Source organism: Neophocaena asiaeorientalis, unplaced genomic scaffold (genome assembly GCF_003031525.2).
Source record: "Neophocaena asiaeorientalis asiaeorientalis breed wild unplaced genomic scaffold, Neophocaena_asiaeorientalis_V1.1 scaffold670, whole genome shotgun sequence".
NCBI lineage: Eukaryota > Metazoa > Chordata > Mammalia > Artiodactyla > Phocoenidae > Neophocaena > Neophocaena asiaeorientalis.
Genome location: NW_020175080.1, coordinates 647,552 through 672,058, shown reverse-complemented (window position 1 = coordinate 672,058; position 24,507 = coordinate 647,552). Strand labels below are relative to the sequence as shown.

Here is a 24,507-nt window from a genome sequence, read left to right as displayed (position 1 = left end):
TATGTCTGCCATAGTTCATCCATATTATGAGTTCAAAGGATTTGGTAGATTGGTTATAAAGTAGTTTCTGTAGATATACCCTTTGTATGTATTTTCTCATGAACACAATTCAGGTTTGGGAACTGCTTGGATCCTTACCACAGCTGAGTAAGCTGGTCACTGCCCAGTACATTAAGAAATCTGGAGTCACACTGAGCACTCAGACATGGCCCTAGGTGGTCAGCAGATGGGCTGTCACACACGGGGCATGGGGAGCTCAAGGCCCTTCTCAGAGCCCGGGTTTCTAGAACTGCCATGAGGAGCAGATTTGATCATCACATAAATTTGGAAGATAGTACTCATCTTCCCTTGAAAGCCACTATCTCCATACACCTTTGTCAAACCCAGAATTTCTCAAACAAAATCCATTTCTCAAACAAAATCCATTTCTCATGGGATCCTGTCCCCACTTCTGAATAGCCATGAACTCTCTGAGGAACCAACTTGAGAAATATTCTCTGGGGGAAATGTTGGTTCTCACTGGTGTCCAGGGGCCAACACTCTACAACCATAAGCTGTCTCTTGGGTGAGTTGACTGTGAAGACCCCAGCCCACACTGCCCCTCACTTACACAGCCCAGCACCACTCAGAAGCAGGCGATTGTAAATGCTTCTGAAGGATGGTGGAAAATGCATCGGGGCCAAAGGTCTGCCTTCTCAAATATGTTATTCTAGGTTATTGGTACAATAAGTTTCGTTCTCAAACCTAAAATAAGTGTATGTTTTCAGGGGTGTGGAGGAGGGCAGACAAACGACCATGAAGTGTGCTGTGGCAGGCATGTTACCAAACTCAGGTTGGGTTGCTCACCACTCAAAAGCCAATAATCGAGGGGCAAGTGTCAGTAGAAAGGAAAGGTGCTTTATTCAGAAAAACTGGCAATCTGGGGAGAAAGTGGACTCATGTCCGGAGACCAACTCCGAAGATTCTGCTCAGCCATGACAATTTTTAAAGGGAAAAAGGGGAAAGAGTCTCAGTTAACCATTAAGGTAGGAGATCAGATTCTTCATCATCTTTCCATTGCGTGCAGACCCACTGACTTCTGATCTTCGTTTGGTACTGTCTTGTCCTCATGGTCCACCTGCAATTGGATGTTCTCTTGCCCCTGTTATCCGCCTGCAAATTTGCTAACAGGGAAGCTGTTATTCTTTAACTACTTAATTAGAGAGTCAGTCATTCTTTAACTACTTCATTCTTCATTCTTACACCTTTTAATCCAGGAAAGGAATCAACCGGTTAAGCAAGGCACTGTGTACATTCAGTAGAGCAGAAGTCCGGAGTTAGGTTAAATGTTACCTAGTGATCTCATTTTTACAATTAAGGTCTGTCTGAGGGAAACAGAAATGAACAAACAGAAAAGGGGCAAAAGAGCTTCTTACAAATCCCCACTATCAGACATCGTTGCATTTCTATGGGAATAGGAGTGAAGGTCCATCTTTTGTAACTGCTTCATGCTGAGAGAAGGTGTTGAGATCTTAGAGTAAAGACGTCGACATGGGTCTGTAGCATCTCTTTGTTGACAGTTTTAGTTGCCCGCTCACATATATGGGCAGAGCAAGCTACAGTTATTCCTATGCCCACAAAGATATAGATTATTACAAGCAATAGCATTAATCCCATTCTTTCATCAGACACAGAGTCTGTGACTCTCTTGCCCTAATCATTAACTGCTCAAGCCTTTTCTTTTGTGACTCTGGGAGGCCTGCGAGACTTCAGCTTTTCGACAAATAAGAGGCAGCCTTTGTATTTGGCGGGGGGGTAGTGGGCCCACAGGGTTCTGCTTGGCCCAAGCAGCGGTGAAAGAACCGCCCCCCCCTCCATTTGCCCAGAGAAGCCTCAAGAGGAAGACTCCCCCTCCCCCTCAGGGAGCCTATCTGGGTGCCTGGCTGACTTCACCAGGACCTTCATTCTCCAAGGCATCACACAGGTTGAGTTTCTCCCTCTGTGCCTTTGTAGAGGAAGCTCATCCCATGAGTGGAGGCTGAGGCTGAGGCATGGCCAGCTGTGCTGGCCCGGGAGAATCTTGGGTTTTCCTGGGCTCCTTCACATGTGGGAATTCCGCAGGGATTTGGGGGGCCTTCGGAAAGATCAGATGGCATCATGGCTGGGTCTGGCTGTCTCTTTTTCAAGGGATGCGTGAAAGAATTGAGCCTTCTGTGAGAAGATTTTGGGTTCTTGTTTTTGACATCCAAATCTCCGAATTGCATTCTCCCCTCTGTTGGAAGTCAGTCTACCCAGTGGTTAAGAGGGTGGGTTCAGATTTGGACTGCCTCTTGTTGGCTCTGGGAGCTTGGGTGAGTTAATGTAAGCTCCCCAAGTCTCCGTGAAATGGGGGTAACAATCTTCCCTGCTGATAGGTTGTCACGAGGATTAAATGAGTTACGATACACAGCCCCTTAGCACTGAGCTGGTATGAAGCAAGTGCTCTATTGCACTGTGGTCAGGCCGGTTTCTCACCCTCCCTGGACGCAGCACTCATCCTGCCCCAGCAGCCAACTCCTTCACCTGGCTGGTCACTGGCCGAGCCTGTGTGGGATTCCAAAGGTCTCAGGGTGAGAGGAGATGAAGTTCTGATGAGAAATTAGTATGAAGGGTAAGCGTGGCCGAAACAGCCTCTTCCACCCACATGCTCTTCTAGGTGGGGTCCCTGTCTCTTCCCCTTAGAATCTTGGCAGGTCTATGACTCACTCATAACCAACAGAATGCTACAGAAGGTGACACTGCTTGGCTTTGGAGGCTGGGTCAGAAAAGACCCCGCAGCATCAGCATTGCTCCCCGGGGCATTCACTTTTGGAGCCTCGAATTACTGTGTAAGGAGTTTTACGCTGAGCGGCCATGCTGTGAGGAAGCCAAAAGCAGGCATGATGGTGACTGTCTGCTTTGACCCCTTCTGGCTTGGAGGCCAGATGCATACATGAGAAGCTGAGTCTCCAGGTGATTCCAGCCCCAGATGTCATGTCGCTCCCAGCCTTCTAGTCTTCCCAGCTCAGACAAGCCATCTCCTCTGGGGTCTCTCTGAATTCCTGACCCCCCTGTAGCCGTGAGCACAATAAAATGGTTATTATTTTCGGCCGCCAGGTTTGGGTTGCTTGTTTTGTGGCTGTGGTAGCTGGAATAGTGGATACGGGGTGGGTGGGGGAGACTTCTCATTCAGCTTGGCTGGAGTTGGGGTCAGGGAGTGAGGGGCTTTCCTAGGGGCTGCCCCTTGAATGGAGACCACCTGATCCTGGAGGTGGAGTAGGCCAGACCCAGTGGTGCCGCCAGGTCTCACCTCAGAGAGCAGGGAACTCCTGGATTTCACCAGCAGAGGTGGCTTCTTTTCACTCTGACCATCCAGGGGAGACGGCTAAAGGGAAGGCAGTGTAGTCCCCATAAGGGTGTGTGGGAGGTAACACCGCTGCGCTTGCCTAGCGGGGAGGCCAGGCTGACCACCTGGTGACCTATGTCTGTGTCCCCCACCTGTACTTCCCAGGGAGAAAAGTTTCAAAGGCTTCTCTGACTGGGCAAGATGTGTTTGTTTCCTTGAATGCATTTAGGGCACTCCCCCAAGTTTAACCTGAGTCACCAGGGCTGAGGACCCTCACTGGGCCCCCAGGCCCTTGGGAGAATGGAGCCCTGGACCCACAAACGGAAGAGCTGGGATAAACATCCCTCGTGCCAGCTCACCTTTGAGCCTTGTGACTACGAATCACCTGTCTAGCTTCCAGGGGACGGGAAAGAGCCTTGGAACTTCTGGATTGAGTAGCAGTTAGTTCTGTGATTCAACCCAAAGTCTGAGACATTATGAAAGCAAATCGATAACACACAGTGTCAACACAGTAATGTTTGCAGCCTGGGCTGGGAGCTGAGGCAGAGCTGCTCTGACTGGTAGCTCTGCTAATTCCTGCTCTGGGAATCTACCCGGAAGCAGAGGATGCCAAGGAGCTGCCCCACGTCCCAGCCGCCCTCAGATTTTATTTTTGTGAATCTCCCTTGAGACATGTGGGCTCTCTTTTCAAAGATTAATTTACTAAAAAAATTGTTTACCAATTGAGATATAACTGATGTATAACATTGTATTAGTTTTTTTTTTTTTTTTGCGGTACGCAGGCCTCTCACTGTTGTGGCCTCTCCCGTTGTGGAGCACAGGCTCCGGACGCGCAGGGTCAGCGGCCATGGCTCACGGGCCCAGCCGCTCCGCGGCATGTGGGATCTTCCCAGACCAGGGCACGAACCCGTGTCCCCTGCATCGGCAGGCGGACTCTCAGCCACTGCACCACCAGGGAAGCCCCATTGTATTAGTTTTAGGTGTACTGTGCAGTGATTCGATATATATGTATATTGGGAAATGATTTACTACGGGTTTAGTTAACACCCATCACCACATAGTTACAATGTTTTTTTCTTGTGATGACAGCTTTCAGGACTTACTCTCTCAGCAACTTTTCCATGCGCCATGCAGTGTTGTTAACTATAGTCACCATGCGGTACAGTACATTCCAGGACTTATTTTTCTTAGAACTAGAAGTTTGTATCTTTTGACCACCTTCACGACCCCCATCCCTTGCCTCTGGCAGTCACCAATCTGCTCTCAGTATCTATGAATTTTGATTTGATTCCACATGTAGGTGAGATCATACAGTATTTGTCTTTGTCTGACTCATTTCTTAGCAGTTTTCATTATGACTTAGCATAATGCCCTCAAGGTCCATCCACGTGGTCACAGATGGCAGGATTTCCTTTTTTATAGCTGAATAATTATATTTATAAATCACATACTTTTTATCCATTCATCCTTTGATGGATACTTAAGTTGTTTCCATTTCTTGGCTAGTGCAAATACTGTAATGAACATGGGGGTGCAGATATCTTTTCAAGACAGTGATTTCATTTCCTTCGGATAAATACCCAGAGGTGGAATTGCTGGACCAAAGTTCCAGCAATTTGTTCTATTTTACATTTTTTAAGGAACCTCCATACTGTTTTCCATAGTTCCTCACCAGTTTACATTCCCACCAGCAGTGCACGAGGATTCCCTTTTCTCCACATTCTCTCCACGTCCTGTTATGTGTTGTCTTTCTGATAATAGCTGTTCTAACAGGTGTGATATTAGATGCTCGCTATTAGATATTTGAGAGCTGATGTCATTGCAGTTTTGATTTACATTTTCCTAACAGTTAGTGACGTTGAGTACCTTTTCACGTACCTGTTGGGCATTTGTGTGTCTTCTTTGGAAAAATGTCTGCTCATTTAAGAAATCAGATTGTTTTACATGTGAGCTCTTAACTTGGAGTTTGGTGTGAATTTGATATCTTTCACTTTTCTCAGGCCTATGTTTATAACCCAACTGGATAAGATTTAATTATCAGTAACATTTTATAAAATGTATTTAGTAAACCCACGATAGATCATGGCCGCTTAGAGCAAAATTCCAAGCTCATATTTTCATTTTACTGTTAAGAAAGAGAGGTCCAAGTGTGGATCTGAAACTCCTTCCCAGGCAATCAGAGTAAAACTGGACACTCCTAACACTGGTTCCATGTCATATATTAAACCCGCAGGTGGATAAAATGGCCAGTCTTCACAACATCCACGTGCGAACCGGCTGCTTCTGTAACACTGGGGCCTGCCAGAGGCACCTGGGGATAAGTGATGAGATGGTCAAGAAGCATCTTCAGGTTGGTACTGGATCATGTGGTCCAAACGCTGGCCAGCAAACCCCAATGGCGGTGCCTCTAACTTCATTAGAGGCTGGTCGTGTGTCTGGGGTCGGGGCTGGATCTGCGAGCTCATTTCTCTGAGCCAACCCTGTGAATGTGTAAAGAAAAAGGGTCAACAAAAATAGAAAACACTTCAAGATACTATGTCTCTGGCAGTCATTTTTTAGTTTGAGGGCAAACATTTAGAGGCAGAAGAGGGTTTTTTTTTTTTTTCCAGAAGAGGGCTTTTAACAGGGGTCAAGCAAATGTGAAAATGTGCTCGTACATGCAGAGGGCCCTTAGCTAGTTCAGTCCTGCCAGAGTGAAATCTCCAAGCAGGAGGTAGCTCATGTCTGGGTTGGGTGAGGAGAGGAACTCTTCTACGGGGCATTCTGCATTTCTCAGGTCCCCTCTCTTCCTGCTGTTCTTCTGGGCTGAGGTTTGTCACTTCAAGGTACAGCCTGTTTTGAACCACTTCATAAGAATGGTTTGAGTGGCAAAGAGCCCTTATTTATATCAGAATAGTTTCTAACTTGTTTCTTTCGGTTGCCACTATATATTGAATATATTAAATCCCAACCAACTGTGAACAATGTTTTATTTAAAAAGGAGCGGGGGACTTCTCTGGTGGTCCAGTGGTAAAGAATCCACCTTACAATGCAGGGGACACAGGTTTGATCCCTGGTCAGGAAACTAAGATCCCACATGCTGCGGGGCAACTAAACCCGCACGCCACAACTACTGAGCTCGCGCGCCTCATCTAGAGCCCACGTGCTGCAAACTACAGAGCCCACGCGCTCTGGAGCCCACGCACAACAACTAGAGAGAGAAAACCCGCACGCCACAACTAGAGAGAAGCCCATGCGCCACAATGAAAGATCCCGCATGCCTCAATGAAGATCCTGCGTGCCACAAAAAAAAATTTAGGCAGTGTGGCCAAAAAAAAAAAAAAAAAAAAAAGAGAGCGAGAAGGGGGAATTCCCTGGTGGTCCAGTGGTTAAGACTCGGTACTTCCACTGCACGGGGCGTGGGTTTGATGCCTGGTCGGGGAACTAAGATCCCTCACACCACATGGTGTGGTTAAAAAATAATAATAATAAAATAAATAGAGAGAGAAGGAGTCTTAGAACACAAACGAATGCAGTTCCAGATGTACTATTGATCCTGTGGAATGCCATGGCCTCATCTCCTTGGGTGACTGACTGGGGTTCAGCTCTGGGGGAGGTAGGCAGCTGGAGCAGTGACCAACACCAGGCTGCCAGGATTGGAGAGGCTTGGGGACGTCTTACCTTTCTTTCACCACCTCCCGACCAGGCACTCATGCTGCCTTTGGCTTTCATCCTGGCCTTGGGCCGATTATTCATAGGGGCAGCACCTGTCTTGCCCTCTTGTCAAAGGGCAGCTGTCAGGGATGCAGACCTCCCTGTGGTTCTGAGAGAGGCTAAAAGGCATGGCCAGCAGGTGCTCCTCTCACTTAAGCCCTAGGTAGACCAAGGAGCTGACCCATCTGTGCTTCTGAAACTTTGGTCTTTCTTTTGATACCTCTGTGGGTGAGCACTGTGTGCGTGTTTCTGGTAAATGCTTTCCATGAATGATTTCTTTTAAACTTAAAGAACCAAATTTATTTATTTATTTTTATTGAAATATAGTTGATTTACAATGTCGTACCTTTTAGACTTTTTAGTGGCCCCCTGAGACTGGTATAGATCCCAATTCACAGTTGAGCAAATAGTGACGTCCAGAGAGTCAGTCTCTGTGCTTCTGGAACTATGCCTCTGGCACACAGCTCCTATTAGTGTTGCAGTTCTTTTTTCCTGGGTTAAGTTTATATTATAAAATTAACAAAACTTGTTTTACAAAATGGTTTCCACTTTATCCATGAGGAATGAGTCACTCTGGCTGACTTATTTCTTTATTCTAGGCTGGTCATGTCTGCGGTGATGATGTGGATCTCATAGATGGGCAGCCGACGGGATCTGTGAGGATTTCGTTTGGATACATGTCTACGCTTGAGGATGCCCAGGCCTTTCTCAGGTTCATCATAGCAACCCGACTGCGCCCGTCTCATGGCCAGCCTCTCCCTCTGGTCATGCCTGGGGAGGCTGGAGCCCTGCCAGCAGAGAGCGAAGCTCAGAAAGCCGTGCCTGCCACCAGGGCCAGACGTAGTCCCTCACTTCAGGAAGATGCTTCCCCAGACTCCAGGGTTTGGGACAACTCACCCACCACTGTGGATGCTGTGAGTTTGCGACCACCTCTGCTGGAGACCACCAGAACCCAGCAGACCCCTTCAGAGAAAGCTGCAGGCATCCCGGATGGGGGCCTTGGGTCACACATCGTCACCAACCTTTTCCTCTACCCAATCAAATCCTGTGCCGCTTTTGAGGTAAGGGTTTTAGTGGCAGCTAAAGAGATTGCTTCTTTTTTGTTTACTTTATAATGTTGTTTGATAAAGCAAAGAAAAAAGTCCAGGAAGTGAAGGAAAGCATGCAGAAAATCAAAATCATAGTTGCCACTCTCATTCTGCCTTTCTTGGTTTGGGCTGACTTTTGACCATGGCTCTGCTTATGGGGACCCCTGAGAGGATCCTGTTTCTGGGTGTGACCACCTAGTTACTGTTGATAGTTAAGGATGTAACTTTCACTGAATGTGTGTGTGCTGGCTCCCTGCTGAAGCATCGTACGTGCTTTGTTTCATTTGATCCTCAAAACAATAATATGAGGTGCTGGGTAATATCATCCCCATTTTATAGATATGGAGCCTGGGGGCTACTGAGGTTAAGCACTTTGCCCAGCTCATGACCCCCTAATAAATGATAGAGCAAGGATTTGAATCCAGGTCTGCTGACTCCCTGGGTCCTTGCTCTCATGCGTCTGTTCCACTCAGCTCTCCCCGTGGAGGTGAAGTACATAATGTCAGTAAACATGCTGGCCTGGTAGTCACCGGAGCTGGGAGCTAGAGACCAAGTCCCAGGGACACACATAGATCATAGAAAGACAGCCTCATAGAAAGTTCCCAGTCTCCTGAGCCTCTGGGATGACAGGCTCCCTGGCTCCTGGTCGGACATACCATGGTCAAGGCTGTTTGTCGCCTGCATTTCGGGCTGGTCACACAGGAGCCTGTCCTCCGATCTGAGACCATAAATAAGCGAGTTCACCTCCACTCCTGAATGGAGGCAGGTGAGGAGTAACAGGACTCTATTTTCACAGATGAGTCACGTCCCATAGAAGAGCCGCATTGCACAGATAGCGTAGCAGGAATTAGTGTTCCATTTTACAGACAAGGACACTGAAACTCAGTAGATTTCCTTTTTTGCTAAAGGTCTTCTATCCATCTGCTCTTTCAGAAACTATACACTGAACACCTGCTACCTGCTGGGCCCTGGGCCTGCACTTGCTGTGCAATGATGAGCAAAATGGAAATGCTTCCTTCTCTCAGGGTGTGCAGTATCTCAGAAGGGAAACAGACACTTTATGACACACACACACATATCTATGTATCTATCATCTATCCGTCCATCTCCATCATCTATCCATAGGCCACGATTTCGTACTAATACTCCAATTCCAACCCAACACCACAACGTTTATTTAGCCGTCCCCCTTTCTGCACTTGTAAATCCTGTGAGAACCCTGGCTCCCACTGTCCTCAATGAATACTTATTTGCCCAACTCCTTCCGTAACCCAAAGCCCAGCTGCACCAGCTGAAAGCTCACCCCTCACATGCCAACACAGACACACTGGCTGAAAACTTGGCCCAGACAAAGAAGAAGAAGGAGGGAGGAAGCCAGTAAACGATAGACATGTTCCAACAGATGGGTGTGAAGAACCGTGAAGGGTCTGAGAAACAGCCTGCCACAGTTTCATGGATGCTGACAGAAGACACGAGATTCCTGGGTCAGAGATAAAGGACTTACTCACAACCCAGCATGCAGCATGAGCTTCATGGTGTGTTGCTTCTCTTTGTCCCCCAGGTCCCAAGACAGGGTCCAGAGGGGCCCTGGTGGATGCCGTGCTCATGTTCAGAAACCTCTAACTCAGGAAACCTGACTCTTTCATAATAGGATGCCAGCCAACCTGGGTAGTCTTCGATCGGGGAGAAGCCATTACCTTTATAATATCGGACTGTGGGCAAACCTGCCCTCTGCTCCAGAGGGTTGTAGAGCTGTTCACTATACAAACATCCTTGAAAAGGTAGTCTGGATCAAAAGGACAGTTAGTACTTCTGCTTGTTGAAACAGGCATGCAGAAATGAGAAATCCATGGAGAAATGCCTCCCAATAATAGACTGTCTTCTAAAAAGTTATTTGTAATTCAAAACATGTTCTCCTATAGAAATAACGATTTAATGGTGGTTTCTGGGCCTAGCTACAGTTATGTAGACTATAGTATTGCTGAACTTGAGTGCTGTACTAGCAGAAGCAGCCATAGTCTATGGGGAGCGGTCTGATGCACAAGACAAGTGAAGGGCAGAGGTAAAGGGATTAACATCTGTGGATCATCTGATATATTTCAGTTGCTTTACATTTTATATTTTGTTTTAGTTTTCACTCAGTCCTATGAGAAATGATAATAACGTCCATTTTACACATGACAAAGGCAAGGCTCAGGAAGGTTAGTTGTCCAAAGCTAATAACTAGCTGGCGTGAGATTTAAGCCCAGGTTTGTCAGTCCTCAAAGTACCCTCCCCACTCCCACCCCACTGCACCACGTTTCTGCGTCTTGGATACAGGGCTTACCTTGCTTGATTTCAGTTTGCCTTGACACTGTTTCTTCTTGAGTTCTGCGCCCTCCCCCTGGGGCCCGCAGCTCCTCTCCTTCACTTCCCCTGAAGCCTCAGTCTTCCCTCAGGTCCCTCCCAGCAGAACCCTCCCCAAAGTGCCCCTAGATTAAAAATTGCTTTCCTTTCTTCATTACCCCCAATTGAAGTTTTCAGATTCCTTTGAGAAGTTGATTTGAGTGCTCAGAGGAAAATGACAGGATGAAATTGATTCACAGTTAGTGTGCGAATGTTGGTCTCTTAATCGTAATACTATTTCAAAAGCATTGCTTCACCTACACCCTTCTTTAACAGACAGCTGGCTCCAGAAAAGCCCTCACGGGTGGAACTGCTGCACCTGCCGCGCTGTAAGCAACTTGTGGACAAAACTCCTGCAAAGACCTGGTCCCATGTTATTGAAATTTCATTAGGTTTCCCCTAATGTTCTTTTTCTGTTCCAGATCCCATCCAGGACACCATATGACATTTAGTCCTTGTGTCTCCCTAGGCTCCTCTGGGCTGTACCAGTCTCTCAGACTTTCCTTGTTTTTATAACCTTGATAGTTTTGAGGAGTATCCGTCAGGTATATTCTAGAATATCCATCAGTAGGGCTTCCCTGGTGGCGCACTGGTTGAGAGTCTGCCTGCCGATGCAGGGGACGCGGGTTCATGCCCTGGTCCGGGGAGATCCCACATGCCACGGAGCGGCTGGGCCCATGAGCCGTGGCTGCTGGGCCTGCGCATCCAGAGCCTGTGCTCCGCAACAGGAGAGGCCACAGCAGTGAGAGGCCCACGTAGCGAAAAAAAAAAAAAAAAAAAAAAAAAAAATATCCATCAGTTTCGGTTTGTCTGATGTCTTTCTGAGGATTAGACTGGGGTTATGGTTTGTTTTGGAAGTAGGACCACAGAAGTAAAGGGCTATTCTCATCATATCATATTAGGGTACTGTCAGCATGACTGACCACTATTGACATGAACCTGGAGCACCCGGTATTTGCCAGGTTTCTTCACTGTAAAATTTCCCCTCCACTCTGTTCCTATACTGTTCTCTTTGGAAGCAAGTCACTAAGTGTAGCCCACACTTACGGGGTAGGGAGTTATAGGGAGTTATGCTCCACCTTCTTGAGGAGGGAACACCTACATCAATTATTTGGGATTCTTCTGTATGAGGGATTTGACTTTTTCTATTTATTTATTTGGACTCATGGGTATTTATTTTATACTTTGGATTATAATTCAGTACTACGTTATTATTATTATTACTTTTCAATATTTTCCAGTTTTGGCCATTGGGCATGCTTTCAGTTGACTCCTGCGTCCCTTTGACATACCTCCATCAGTTTGTTTTTTGAGCACTTCCTTACTTTTCTAGCACTACAGGGAGCTCCTGGCTCATCTTGTATATTCCCCGACCCAGCCCTAGAATAAACCATTTCTCCAAAGAGTCCTGGTTCTTTTTATTGGAGAATGGTATTAAATGCAAGATCTGGGCACTGGGCATAATTTGTATTTTAATTTTGTAGAAATGTGAAGAATTGAGGAAAACTTACACACTTAAAGTGGATCAACTCAGGGACCATTCCAGTGTAGCCACAATTTGTGCAATAAGTCTGTAGTACCAGGATATATGCCTGTTCAGGCATCCACCACTGTGGAAGGACACACAGAAAGCAGGTGCAGTGGAGGCCTGTGGGGAGGGGAGTGGGACACAGGCTGGGGCGGAGACCTACTTTTCAGGTACGCTCTCGTGCTCCCAGAATGTCGTGCTGTGCACACCTAAAAAGCAGGTTGAAGTGGAGAAGGGTGCAAACTGGATCTGGAGGGTGAATGGCAGGTATCTCAATCCCAAAGTCTCCTTTGCATTGTCTTCTTTGTTTTACTTCCTTCTCTTCATCCCTTTTTTCCTTCAGGAGTCTGTGCTGAATTTCTGAAGTCCTCTGCTTTAGTACAGCTGCAGTGCAATAAATGCGAAGATGATTTTTGAGGAGCCCTGGCTTAAAATACATTGACCTTTTTGTTTAGGTGACCAGGTGGCCTCTAGGAAATCAAGGGCTGCTGTATGACCGGAGCTGGATGGTTGTGAATCACAACGGTGTTTGCCTGAGTCAGAAGCAGGAACCCCGGCTCTGCCTGATCCAGCCCTTCATTGACCTGCAGCGAAGGATCATGGTCATCAAAGCCCAAGGTCTGAAAACTGGGTTCAGTTTTACAAAGCAGCTGTCAAGAGTAGCTTTTTTTCTCATAGGAAAGTAAAGTCATGGCTTTTCCTTTACCAAATATTAAAATAATCCAAAAGGAAGTGAAATGGTGTCTAGAAGAGACAACGGAAAGTTTGTTCCTTTTGCATTTTTGGAATTTCTTTGGGGGCAGATTTTTGGGAATAGGTGAAGATCTGACGGTCCAATCAGAAAGTAAAGAGATATAGATATTGAAATTAGATGTTGTCTTTTACTCACATTCCTTTTAATTCCTTCACTCATCATATGTTCTGCAAGCTTTGATTCTTCCTTGTGGATTTTTTTTTTTTTTTGGCGGCACGGCTTTGCGGGGTCTTAGTTCCCAGACCAGGATCGAACCTGGGTCCTCAGCGGTGAAAGCGTGGAGTCCTAACCACTGGACGGCCAGGGAATTCCCCCTTGTGGATTTTTATTATGAACTAACACATATAAATTCATAGGCCACCTCTGTCCAGTGGACCCTTATATGATGATGGAAGTGTTCAACATTTACATTGTCCAGTTTGGTAGCCACCAATCAGATGTGGCTACTGAGTGCATGAAATGTGACTAGCAGGACACTGGAACTACATTTTAATTTTATGTGATTCTAATTAATTTAAATTATCAAATGTGGCTAGTGGCTACAGTGTTGGACAGCACAAGTATAGATAATACTATAATACGTACTTACAGCATCCAGTTTTAACAAACCTTCACATTTGGCCACATTTGCTTCAATTTCTCCTCCTCCTCTCCCTACTCCCTCCCACTTCTCTTACCTCCTACTACCCTCCTCCTTCCTCCCTTCTCTGCTACCTCTTCCTCCTCCTCCTTCTTTTAATACTTAAAAACATCACAGATATAGCTGAAATTCCCTATGTACTTCTCCTTGGTCTCATTCCTTCTCCTTCCACACCCCACCTACCATTTATAGAATATTCCAATTTCCCTCCTAACTTATAGCTGTACTTTTGTGATATATCCCATTTCCATATATTCAATGATTATGTTTCTTGGCTGTAGGTGTTCTATTCTGTTCCAGTGGTTTATTTTTTCTTGAACCAATAAGCCAATGTTAATAACTATAGAATGAATTTTGATATCTGGTAGGGCATGTCCTCCTACCTCACGCTTCCAGATTGTCTTGGCTATTCTTGGCCTTTTGTTCCCTCTATGAATTTTAACACATGCACGGATTTGTGTAGTCACTCCCATCATCAAGGTACAAAACAGTTCCATCACCCCAGAAAACTCCCTCATGCTATCCCATTACAGTCTCTCTTCTCCCCACTCTTAACACCTGGCAATCAGAGATCTGTTCTCTATCACTATAGTTTTACTTTTTTGAGAATGTTATATAAATAGAATATACAATACGTGACCTTCTGACATTGGCTTCTTTCACTCGGCATGATGCCTTTAAGTCCCATCTAAGTTACTGCATGAATCGGTAGTTTATTCTTTTTTTTATTGTTGCGTAGTATTCCATTGTATGGATACACTAGGGTGTGTTTATCCATTCTGTTAAAGGACATTTGGATTGTTTCCAGTTTTGAGCAGTTATGAATAGAGCTGCTCTAAACATTCATGTGCAGGTTTTTGGTTGATCACAAGTTTTCATTTCTCTAGAATAAATACTAGGCGTTGATTGCTGAGTCATATGGTAAGGATATGTTTACCTTTGAAAGCAACTGCCAAACCATTTTCTAGAATGACCAAATCGTTTTTCATTCCCACCAGCAATGTATGAGACTTCCAGTTGTTCCACATTCTGTCAGCTTTTGGTATTGTCGGTATTTTTTTGTTTTATTTATTTTAATAGGTGTGTAATGGTATCTCATCATGGTTTTTTTGTGTTTTTTTTTTGGCCGTACCATGTGTCTTGCAGGATATCAGTTCCTTGACCAGGGATTGAACCCAGGCCACAACAGTCAAAGCCTGGAATCCTAACTACTAGGCCACCAGGGAACTCCTATCTCGTCATGATTTTAATTTTCATTTCCCTACTGGCTAATGATGTTAAGCATCTTTTTTTTTTTTTTTGTGGTACGCGGGCCTGTCACTGTTGTGGCCTCTCCCGTTGCAGAGCACAGGCTCCGGACGCGCAGGCTCAGCGGCCATGGCTCACGGGCCTAGCCGCTCTGCGGCATGTGGGATCTTCCCGGACCGGGGCACGAACCTGTGTTCCCTGCATCGGCAGGCGGACTGTCAACCACTGCGCCACCAGGAAAGCCCTAAGCATCTTTTTATGTCCTTACTTTTTCCTTTATATTCATTTTGACCCATGGATTACAGAAGTGTGTTAATTTCTATATATTTGGAGATGTTTCTGTTTTCATTCTGCTATTGATTTTCAGTTTAATTCCATTAAACTCTCCAAAAGAGAGAATATACTTTATAGATTTTAAATTAAAATTTGTTAAGGTTTGGTTTATGACCAAGGATATGATTTATTGCCGTGAGTGTTCCATATACACTTGAAAAGAATGTGTATCCTGTTGTTGGGTGGAGTGTTCTATAGATGTCAGTTCTATACCAGTTGGTTGATGGTATTGCTGTTTTTCTCTGTACTTGCTGAACTTTTATGTACTCGCTACCAGTTCTGTTGATTACTGAAAGAAGAGTGTTGAAGTCCCCAACTGTAATTGTGGGTTTGTCTATTTTTTCCTTAGTTCTCTTAGTTTTTGCTTCACTTAGTAGTATTATGTCTCCTTGGTGAATTGTTCCCTAAGTAATGCTCCTCTTTATGCATGGTCATTTTCTTTGTTTCAAAATGTGAAGTGTGAAATTCTTTGTCTGATATGAATATAGCCATTCAGCTCTCTTGTGGTTAGTGTTTGTATGGTGTATCGTTTTCCACCTTTATATTTATTTCTTCTAGCTTTATCGATATTTATGTAACATCCCATAAAATTTATTCATTTAAAGTGTACCATTCAATGATATGTTTGGTATATTCACAAGGTTGTACAACCATCACCACAATCAATTTAGAACATTTGCATCACCCTCAAAGAGAAACCCCATACACACTAGCAGTCACTCCCCATTCCCAACCTTATCCCTGGCTTCTGGCAACCACTAATCTACTATCTGTTTCTATGGTGTTGCCTATTCTGGATGTTTCATATAAATGGAAACAATATATGACTGGCTTCTTTCACTTAGTATAATGTTTTTAAGCGTCATCCACATTGTTGAATAATATTCCATTGTATAGATATACCATATTTTTTTATCCACTCATCAGTTGATAGATATTTGGATTGTTTCCATTTGTGGTTATTATGAATAATGCTGCTGTGAACATTTATGTATAAATTTTTGTGTGGACATGTTTTCAATTCTGTTGGATATATACCTAGGAATGGAATTGCTGGGTCATATGGTAACTCTGTGTTTAGCATTTCCAAAGTGACTCCATCACCATTTTACATTCCCACCAGCAACATATGAAGCTTCCAATTTCTCCACATCTTCCCCAACACTTGTTATTTTCTGTTGTTGTTGTTTTTTTTAATAGTCATCCTAATGGGTGTGTAGCAGTACCTCACATGGTTTTGATTTGCATTTCCCTAATGACTAATGATATTGACCATCTTTTTATGTGTTTATTGTCCATGTGTATATCTTCTTCAGAAAAATATCTATTTAAATTCTTTGCTTACTTATTTTTTAATTATTGAGTTGTAAGAATTCTTTATATATTTGAATATGTCACTTTTTAGATCAGATTTGCAAATATTTTCTCCCATTGTGTAGACTTCCTTTTCATTTTCTTTATGGCTCCATTTTACATTTAATCTGCCTATATCATATTTGAAGTGAGTTTCTTGTATCCAGCATACAGTTGGCTCATGCTTTTTATCCATTCTGACACTCTCTATTATTTTCATTGGGATTTTGATTGCAAAACTACATATTTTGTAATCATATTTTGATTGTAATATCATAAATTAATTTCAGGAGAATTTATATTATATAATATTGAGTCCTCTATATATAAATAGTATCTCTCTCCATGAAGATTTCTTTACTCCAACATTTTAATAATAATTTATTAAAATAATTTTAATAATATTTTCCAGAAATTTTTTGCACATTTTTTGTTATATAATTGTTTATTTGAGTATTTTGAGCACTATCTTTTTTTTCTATTAAATGTTTTAATTGGTTATTTTTGTAGTATAGGAACACTGTTGTAGTATAGAAACACTGTTGACTTTCGTATATCAGTATTTTACCCAGTACTTTTTCTGAATTCCTGTTAGTTTTATTAGTTGGTCTGAAGATTTTCTCACATGTTCTATATAAATTAGGCATATCATCTTCTAATAATGACAGTTTCATATCTTCCTTTTCAATTTTTATTCACTCCCTCTTTTTTCTTCTTTTCTCATTGCATGGAGCAGTGATGGAAAATATCCTTTTTTTATTACTGACTTGAATAAAATGCTTCTAAAGTTTCAAAAATAAGAGTTGTATTTACTGTACATTTTTAATAGATTTGTTTTACCAGGCTAAAGTAGTTTTTTAAAATTTAGCAAAAAGTTTTATCATGACTAATAGTTCTTACTAAATGCTCTTTCTGCATCTGTTGGTTATATTTTTTCCCTATAGTCTATTAGTGTGATGTCTTAACATTAGTAGATTGTCTAGTACTGAACTATCCTTGCATTCTTGGAGAAAAGAAAAACACTATTTGGCAATGATTTTTTGATACACTGATGGATTTAGTTTGCTAATATTTTATTGGTATTTTTGTACCTATTCTTATTAGTGAGATTGAGAAGTTATCTTCTTTAAAAAATTTTTTTTGTATTGAAGTATAGTTGGTTTACAATGTTGTTAGTTTCTGGTATAAGCAAAATGATTCAGTTATAAATATATATATATACTTTTTCAGATTCTTTTCCATTATAGTTTATTACAAGATACAGAATATAGTTCCCTATGCTATGCAGTAGGACCTTGTTGTTTATGTATTTTATATATAATTGTTTGTATCTGCTAATCTCAAACTCCTAATTTATCCCCCCCCCTTTAACCATAAGTTTGTTTTCTATGTCTGTGAGTCTGTTTCTGTTTTGTAAATAAGTTCATTTGTATCATTATTTAGATTCTACCCATAAGTGATATTGTATGATATTTGTCTTTCTCTGTCTGACTTACTTCACTTAGTATGACAATCTCTAGGTCCATCCATGTTGCTGCAAATAGCATTATATCATTCTTTTTTAGGGCTGAGTAATGTTCCATTGAATATATATACCACATCTTCTTTATCCACTAATCTGTTGATGAACATTTAGGTTGCTTCCATGTCTTGGCTATTGTAAATAGTGCTGCAGTGAACGTTGGGGTGCATGTATCTTTTTGAATTATTGTTTTTTCTGGATATATTCCCAGGAGTGAGATTGCTGGATCATATGGTAATTCTATTTTTAGTTTTTTAAGGAACCTCCATAGTGGCTGTACCAGTTTACAATCCGATCAACAGTGGAGGAGGTTTCCCTTTCCTCTACACCGTCTCCAACATTTGTTATTTATAGATTTTTTAGTGATGGCCATTCTGACTGGTGTGCGGTGGTACCTCTTTGTAGTTTTGATTTGCAATTCTCTAATAATTAATTGCTGTTGAGCATCTTTTCATGCACCTATTGCTGATCTGTGTGTCTTCTCTAGAGAAATGTCTACTTAGGTCTTCTGCCCATTTTTTGACTGAGTTGTTTGCTTTTTTGTTGTTGAGCTATATGAGCTGTTTGTATATTTTGGAAATTAAGCCCTGTTGGTCACATCATTTGCAAATATTTTCTCCCAGTCTGTAGGTAGTTGTTTCATTTTGTTTATGGTTTCCTTTGCTGTGCAAAAGCTTGTAAGTTTGATTAGGTCCCATTTGTTTATTTTTGCTTTTATTTCTATTGCCTTGGGAGACTGACTTATGAAAACATTGGTATGATTTATGTCAGAGAATGTTTTGCCTATGTTCTCTTCTAGGAGTTTTATGGTGTCATGTCTTATGCTTAAGTCTTTAAGCCATTTTGAGTTTATTTTTGTGTATGGTGTGAGGGTGTGTTCTAATATCATTGATTTACATGTGGCTGTCCAGCTTTCCCAACACCACTTGCTGAAGAGACTGTTTTTCTCCATTGTATATTCTTGCCTCCTTTGTTGAAGTTTAATTGACTGTAGGTGGGTGGGTTTATTTCTGGGCTCTTTATTCTGTTCCATTGATCCATATGTCTGTTTTTGTGTCAATGCCATGCTGTTTTGATTACTGTAGCTTTGTAGTATTGTCTGAGGTCTGGGAGGGTTATGTCTCCAGCTTTGTTCTTTTATTTAAAAATTAATTAATTAATTTTTGGCTGTGTTGGGTTTTTGTTGCTGTGCGCGGGCTTTTCTCTAGTTGTAGCGAGCAGGGGCTACTCTTTGTTGCAGTGTGTGGGCCTCTCATTGCAGTGGCTTCTCTTGTCGTGGAGCACGGGCTCTAGGTGTGCGGGCTTCAGTAGTTGTGGCACGTGGGCTCAGTAATTGTGGCTCGCAGGCTCCAGAGTGCAGGCTCAGCAGCTGTGGCACATGGGCTCAGTTGCTCTGTGGCATGTGGCATCTTCCTGGACCAAGGATCAAACCCATGTCCCCTGCATTGGCAACGGGCTTCCTAACCACTGCATCACAAGGGAAGTCCCTCCAGCTTTGTTCTTTTTCCTCAGGATTTCTTTGGCAATTCTGGGTCTTTTGCAGTTCCATATAAATTTTAGGATTATTTGTTCTAGTTTTGTGAAAAATGTCATGGGTAATTTTATAGGGATCGTATTACATATTTAGATTACTTTGGGTAGTATGGCCATTTTAACAATATTAATTCTTCCAATTCAAGAGCATGGGATATCTTTCCATTTCTTTGAATTGAGGTGTTACCCTCTTTTATTATACTTTTCTTGTTTAAGTTTGGATACCCAGGATATTAACATACAAAAAGAGTTAAATGGCTTACTCTTCTTTCTATTCTCTGAAGCATAAAAATGTATGTCATGACTAAATAGGATTTATCCCAGAATATAAGGAATAAGAGAGAGAGAAAACAAATACCCAAATATCTTCCACTCCATATCAGCGGCACTTTGTGAGGTGGTGTGGTATATCAGATGTTCTGCTCACTCGTAGGGACTTCCAGCACTGTGGGTGGAGGAAGGGCATCCTTTGCAGGACACGTATGGTAGGACAAACTTTTGGCCCTATATAATAAACATTAAAACAAGGCATTATAATTGTTTTATGTAAATGACTTGTCACCCCAAAAGATTTCGGGTATCTTGAGTCCAGAGGTTGGAATCTTTTATTTCTCTGTATCTCTGAGCTGTACAAGCACAGGGCTTAGTATATCCGGAATGAATTCAATCCCCATGAACTTGGTTGGGGGCGGCCCTTGAGCTCAATCCATATGGGGACCCCAGATTAGGTTGCCTGTTTAACAAGAGGCCTGCGATGACCTTTACACTTGATCTTAGCCAAAAGGCCGAGAAGCGATTGCGATGACCTTTATAAGCCAGCTGAGGGCCATATTTATGATTATATATGTTTTGTGCAGAGTCTTGGGTAAGCGTAGAAAGAGGCTGAGCGCAGGCCTCCTGCTGGCAGCCCAGGGGTGCATTTCCGCCGTGCATTTGTACACGTGCTGTCCCCCTGCTGTGGTTACTTCCTCATAACCAATGTTCCAGGACTCACTTTAAGGTTCTCCCCTGTGGGTGCACACCTGGTGCAATCCCATCCTTCCACGAACAGCCTTTTTTTGCGGTACGTGGGCCTCTCACTGCTGTGGCCTCTCCCGCTGCGGAGCACAGGCTCCAGACGCACAGACCCAGAGGCCACGGCTCACGGGCCCAGCCGCTCTGCGGCATGTGGGATCTTCCCAGACCAGGGCACGAACCCGCGTCCCCTGCATCGGCAGGTGGACCCTCAACCACTGCGCCACCAGGGAGGCCCCATGAACAGCCTTTTGACACAGCAGCATCTCTAATCACTCAGCACAGCACTCTCCAAACTTCTGGAGCTTCTGGATGAGGCCTCTTCTGGCCTTCCCCACACAGGGACAGGAGTGTGGCACTGGTCGTGCTTGTGTAAGACATGGACAAGCAGGGGACAGAGCTGATGAAATACCTCTTACGCATATTGTTACTTCTCTGTCTTTGTTGTGGTGAAAGGCTTGTCGCGATTGGCATGGGTCTGGGTAGCAGTCATGATCTGACGCTCGTGAGTAGGAATGGATGTACCCGTTGCTGTGCTGTGTGTGATGAAGCAGGACCAGCATGAGCAGGGATACAGGTGTGCTTGCTGGGGGCAGGTTGGGTCACGCCGGTGAACAGTGTGACTGGCGGCAATGCTGAGAGGGTGCAGGGCACGGGTGGGCCACACAGGAGGAGTCCACAGAGTAGGAGCCGCCACAAATTCCGCTCAGGTGTCTTGGCTTCATGCAGTTCCCTATACTTTTAATGACTCACGAAGGATGAGGAGTGCTGAGTGGCAGAGGCCCTCAGCCGTTCCAGCCTTTAGCAAAGATCTTTCACTCATCAGTGGCCATAGATCAGTTTCCTCTAGTTTCTTCCACATATTTTATTCTAAATCTATTGAAAGAATGAATACCACTTTAGCTGAGTACTGGGTATATGAGTGTTTCTTATTCTTCAGACCACTATGTATATATGTTAAACACTCCTTTGTATGTACGATATATGTAACAATTTTTTAGAAAAGAATGGCTTCCCAACCCCACTGACATAATAACAGTTTTTTGGGGTTTTTTTTTCTTGGTGTTAATGATGATTGATGCAGAAATCCAATTTGATGGTGATTCCTAGGGGCTACTGAGAATTGACACTATGTTGACATCCTTACAGAGTGAGCCTTCATGTCTGCCTGCCTATTTCTAAAGGATCTAAGGTAGCCTAGTGAGCAATGATGTCAGGATGTGGAGTCATGCGGAGGTAGAGAAAGCATTCAGAGGAATTTGTAGTGTTCCAGGGGCTGTGGATGTGACTGCCCCAGTGCAGAGTCTTCCATGACAAAGCTGCTCAATGCACATGCTGTTGGTGGTACCGATAATGATGAAGAGAATCTCTGTGTTATAAAGAGATTTCCAAGACTCAGCCACTTACTTGATTCAACCAATTTCCAGGGTCATTAAAATTCTTGTATATTTCAGGATAATGGACTTTTTTTTGGACATACTTGTTTTTTTTTCCATGATGATAAATTTGTCTCTAACCTTTATTCAATAGGGATGGAGCCTATAGCGGTGCCACTTGAGGAGAACAGCAAACCGGCTCAGATTTGCCAAAGCAAGGTCTGTGCAGACAGGTGAGGCTGCAGCAGGTGACACTCGCAGGTCTAGCTGCAGGACGGCTCAGAGGGGGGAAGAGAGCAATGCCCTGTGCCATCGGTCCTCAGTTGCATCCTCTGTCCAGTCTGCTGCCGCTTCCCCCTCGCACACTCCACTCCAACCACACCGGCTCCTAGCTCTTCCTCACACCTACTAAGCATGCTTCCTCCTTAGGACTTTGCACTTGCTGCTCCCTCTGCCTGGAATGCTCTTTCCCTGTTTATACCCCCGCAGGGTTCACTTCCTCACCTCATCGGGTCTCTGCTGAAAAGCCTCCTTCTCAGAGGGCCCACCTGACCTCCCCTAGGAGCCAGCCCCTCCCTCTCCACTTGCTCTGCTGAATTCTTCTCCTTCTCATTAATCTTTTCCCCAACATATACCTTCAGTCCCTCCTGCTAGAATGCCGACCCCGAGAGAGCAGGACTGTCTATGTTGCTTCCTGTAGACCCTGGAACAGTGTGGTGTGGAGGGAGGTGAGGTGAGGCAGGGGACAGTTTGGAGGAGGCATGGTAGAGCTCAGAGGGGTGGCCGCAGGGGAGTGGTGAGTCAAGGGACCCGATTCACAGCTTGAAAAAATTGGCTGGTGGGTGTAGAAAAGTTGGAAGGCGGTAAAGGTGCAAGTGGGAAGGCCAGCTGAGCATCTGTGTTAGTAACACAGGTGAGATGAGATGGAGGCTTGGATCAGGGTCAGAGAGAAAATCAGGTGGGCATCAGATATAATATATTCTGGAGGTAGAATAACCTGAACTCGCCGATGAATTGGATGTGGAAGCTGAGGGGGGTGTCAAGATGTCCCTCAGGTTGTAGAACTTTCAGGTGAGAGTTCAACAATTATATTCCATATAGTTGTAGATTATTACCTAATCTGAGTTATTGATGGTAAATCATCTGCTGAATTCTAGGAAACATAGAAAATGAGGCTGAGTGTTATAGGATTTCGTTTTATTTCTTGATCGTAAATATTTACAAATCAATTTATTGAATACATCAAATTTCTGCATCCCTTTTAACCTAAATCTAATTTCAATCTGAAAACATGTGGAATACAAATTTTCTGATTGTGGGCCCCTATCTGATGGGTTCCCAGCGCATCTAATACCCCAACTAGTTTACCCCCCAAATACTAAAATGGTTAACTCTTAACAGTTCAGTAGGGATTTATATATAGTAGAAGTCTTTTAAAATGCTAATTGCCTATTAGTTAACACAATAAAGTAGCTGGTGGGTATGTTTGTGCTCAGTAGTTGGTGATATGCATAGTACTGAGTCAGAGTACGTTTCCTTCTGCACTGCAAACAAGTAAGTCATGAAATGATATGTCAAATACTCAAGCTACATCCAAATCGGACTCAAGTTGTCAGTGCCCCAGGTCACGCTGGGATGATGAAGGGCTACATGCTCAGGAAAGGTGGGAAGGTGATAGCGTGAAGATCGTGCTCTGTACAATTGCGCATCATGGGCCCTGGCCCATCCTGGAGCCCAAGGGGTGAGCACACTCTGCGTCCTCTTGCTAGTTCTTGTGCAGGTTTAAGCACTCATCATAGCACATTTTCAATTAGGGCAATGAATTTGGGGTAAACATTTCTGCATGTCACTGTAGCAAATCTTCTCACAGAGAGAAATCTAGCCATCTAGGGGTACCTGCAATTATTTATCAGGCTCTTCCCTGGTTGTAGATTTCATTTAGCTGCATCTGAGAGGAATGGCGTTTTCTGGTTAATAAAGCTTTTCGATAGCTAGAGGTCAGGCTTCTTATACTCAGAACCACAAGTACTCAATATAATGAAAAATGGACTCAGGTGCATCTCTCAAAGCACCAGAGAGAATGTCTACAAAGTAAGGTTTCATTCTTCCCTTTCCTTTCTAGATCCTAAAGGTTCCCAGTAAAAATTAAGGATAAGTTTTCAATAATATCTATCTTGTAATCCCAATGTAACTTATTAGCAATTTTGCACGATTAATTCTGGTGATGTGTAGATTATAATTTTTTTTAATTTAAAATTCTATTTAAAAATTCTAGAAGTTTGAAGAGTTTTAAAAAGCCAGATCAAAAAATGTACTTATATCGGTGACTTATGGCCATAGTGTTCTTTTCAGAAACCAAACACGTCAGTCCCTACAGCGTGGCCGTGAGAGAAGATATTCCAGTCAGGCCTATAGTAAAAAAACCAGGAGACGGGTCTGGGTTCCAGAGCTTCTTAAAGCAAAATAATGCTCTGGAAGCTCTTAAATTCCAAGCTTTGTGGTTCTCAGTGGCTGTAAGTAATATAAACAAAGTCTTTCAAGAGAAATTTCTAAAGCTTTTTATTTGATTTGAAAGCTTTGCATAAGCTCCAGATCCCAGGCCTTCCTGTGCCTTGGAAATCTCATTGCGACTTCCTAAGCACACTTGTCACTGTAGATTTCTGTCTTGTTGTTAATATAATATAATATATTATATTA

General features: G+C 43.4%; 1 protein-coding gene across 3 annotated transcripts in view; it reads left to right on the top strand.

The window, feature by feature from the left end:
• MOCOS (molybdenum cofactor sulfurase) overlaps positions 1-24,507 on the top strand; it is a 57,725-nt gene that overhangs the window by 16,264 nt on the left and 16,954 nt on the right. For all 3 annotated transcript variants that reach the window (XM_024764152.1, XM_024764151.1, XM_024764153.1), the window contains 4 exons: positions 5,577-5,693; positions 7,636-8,097; positions 12,493-12,655; positions 21,965-22,043. In XM_024764152.1, coding sequence (XP_024619920.1) covers positions 5,577-5,693; positions 7,636-8,097; positions 12,493-12,655; positions 21,965-22,043 — 821 coding nt within the window. The remainder of the gene's footprint in view (positions 1-5,576; positions 5,694-7,635; positions 8,098-12,492; positions 12,656-21,964; positions 22,044-24,507) is intronic.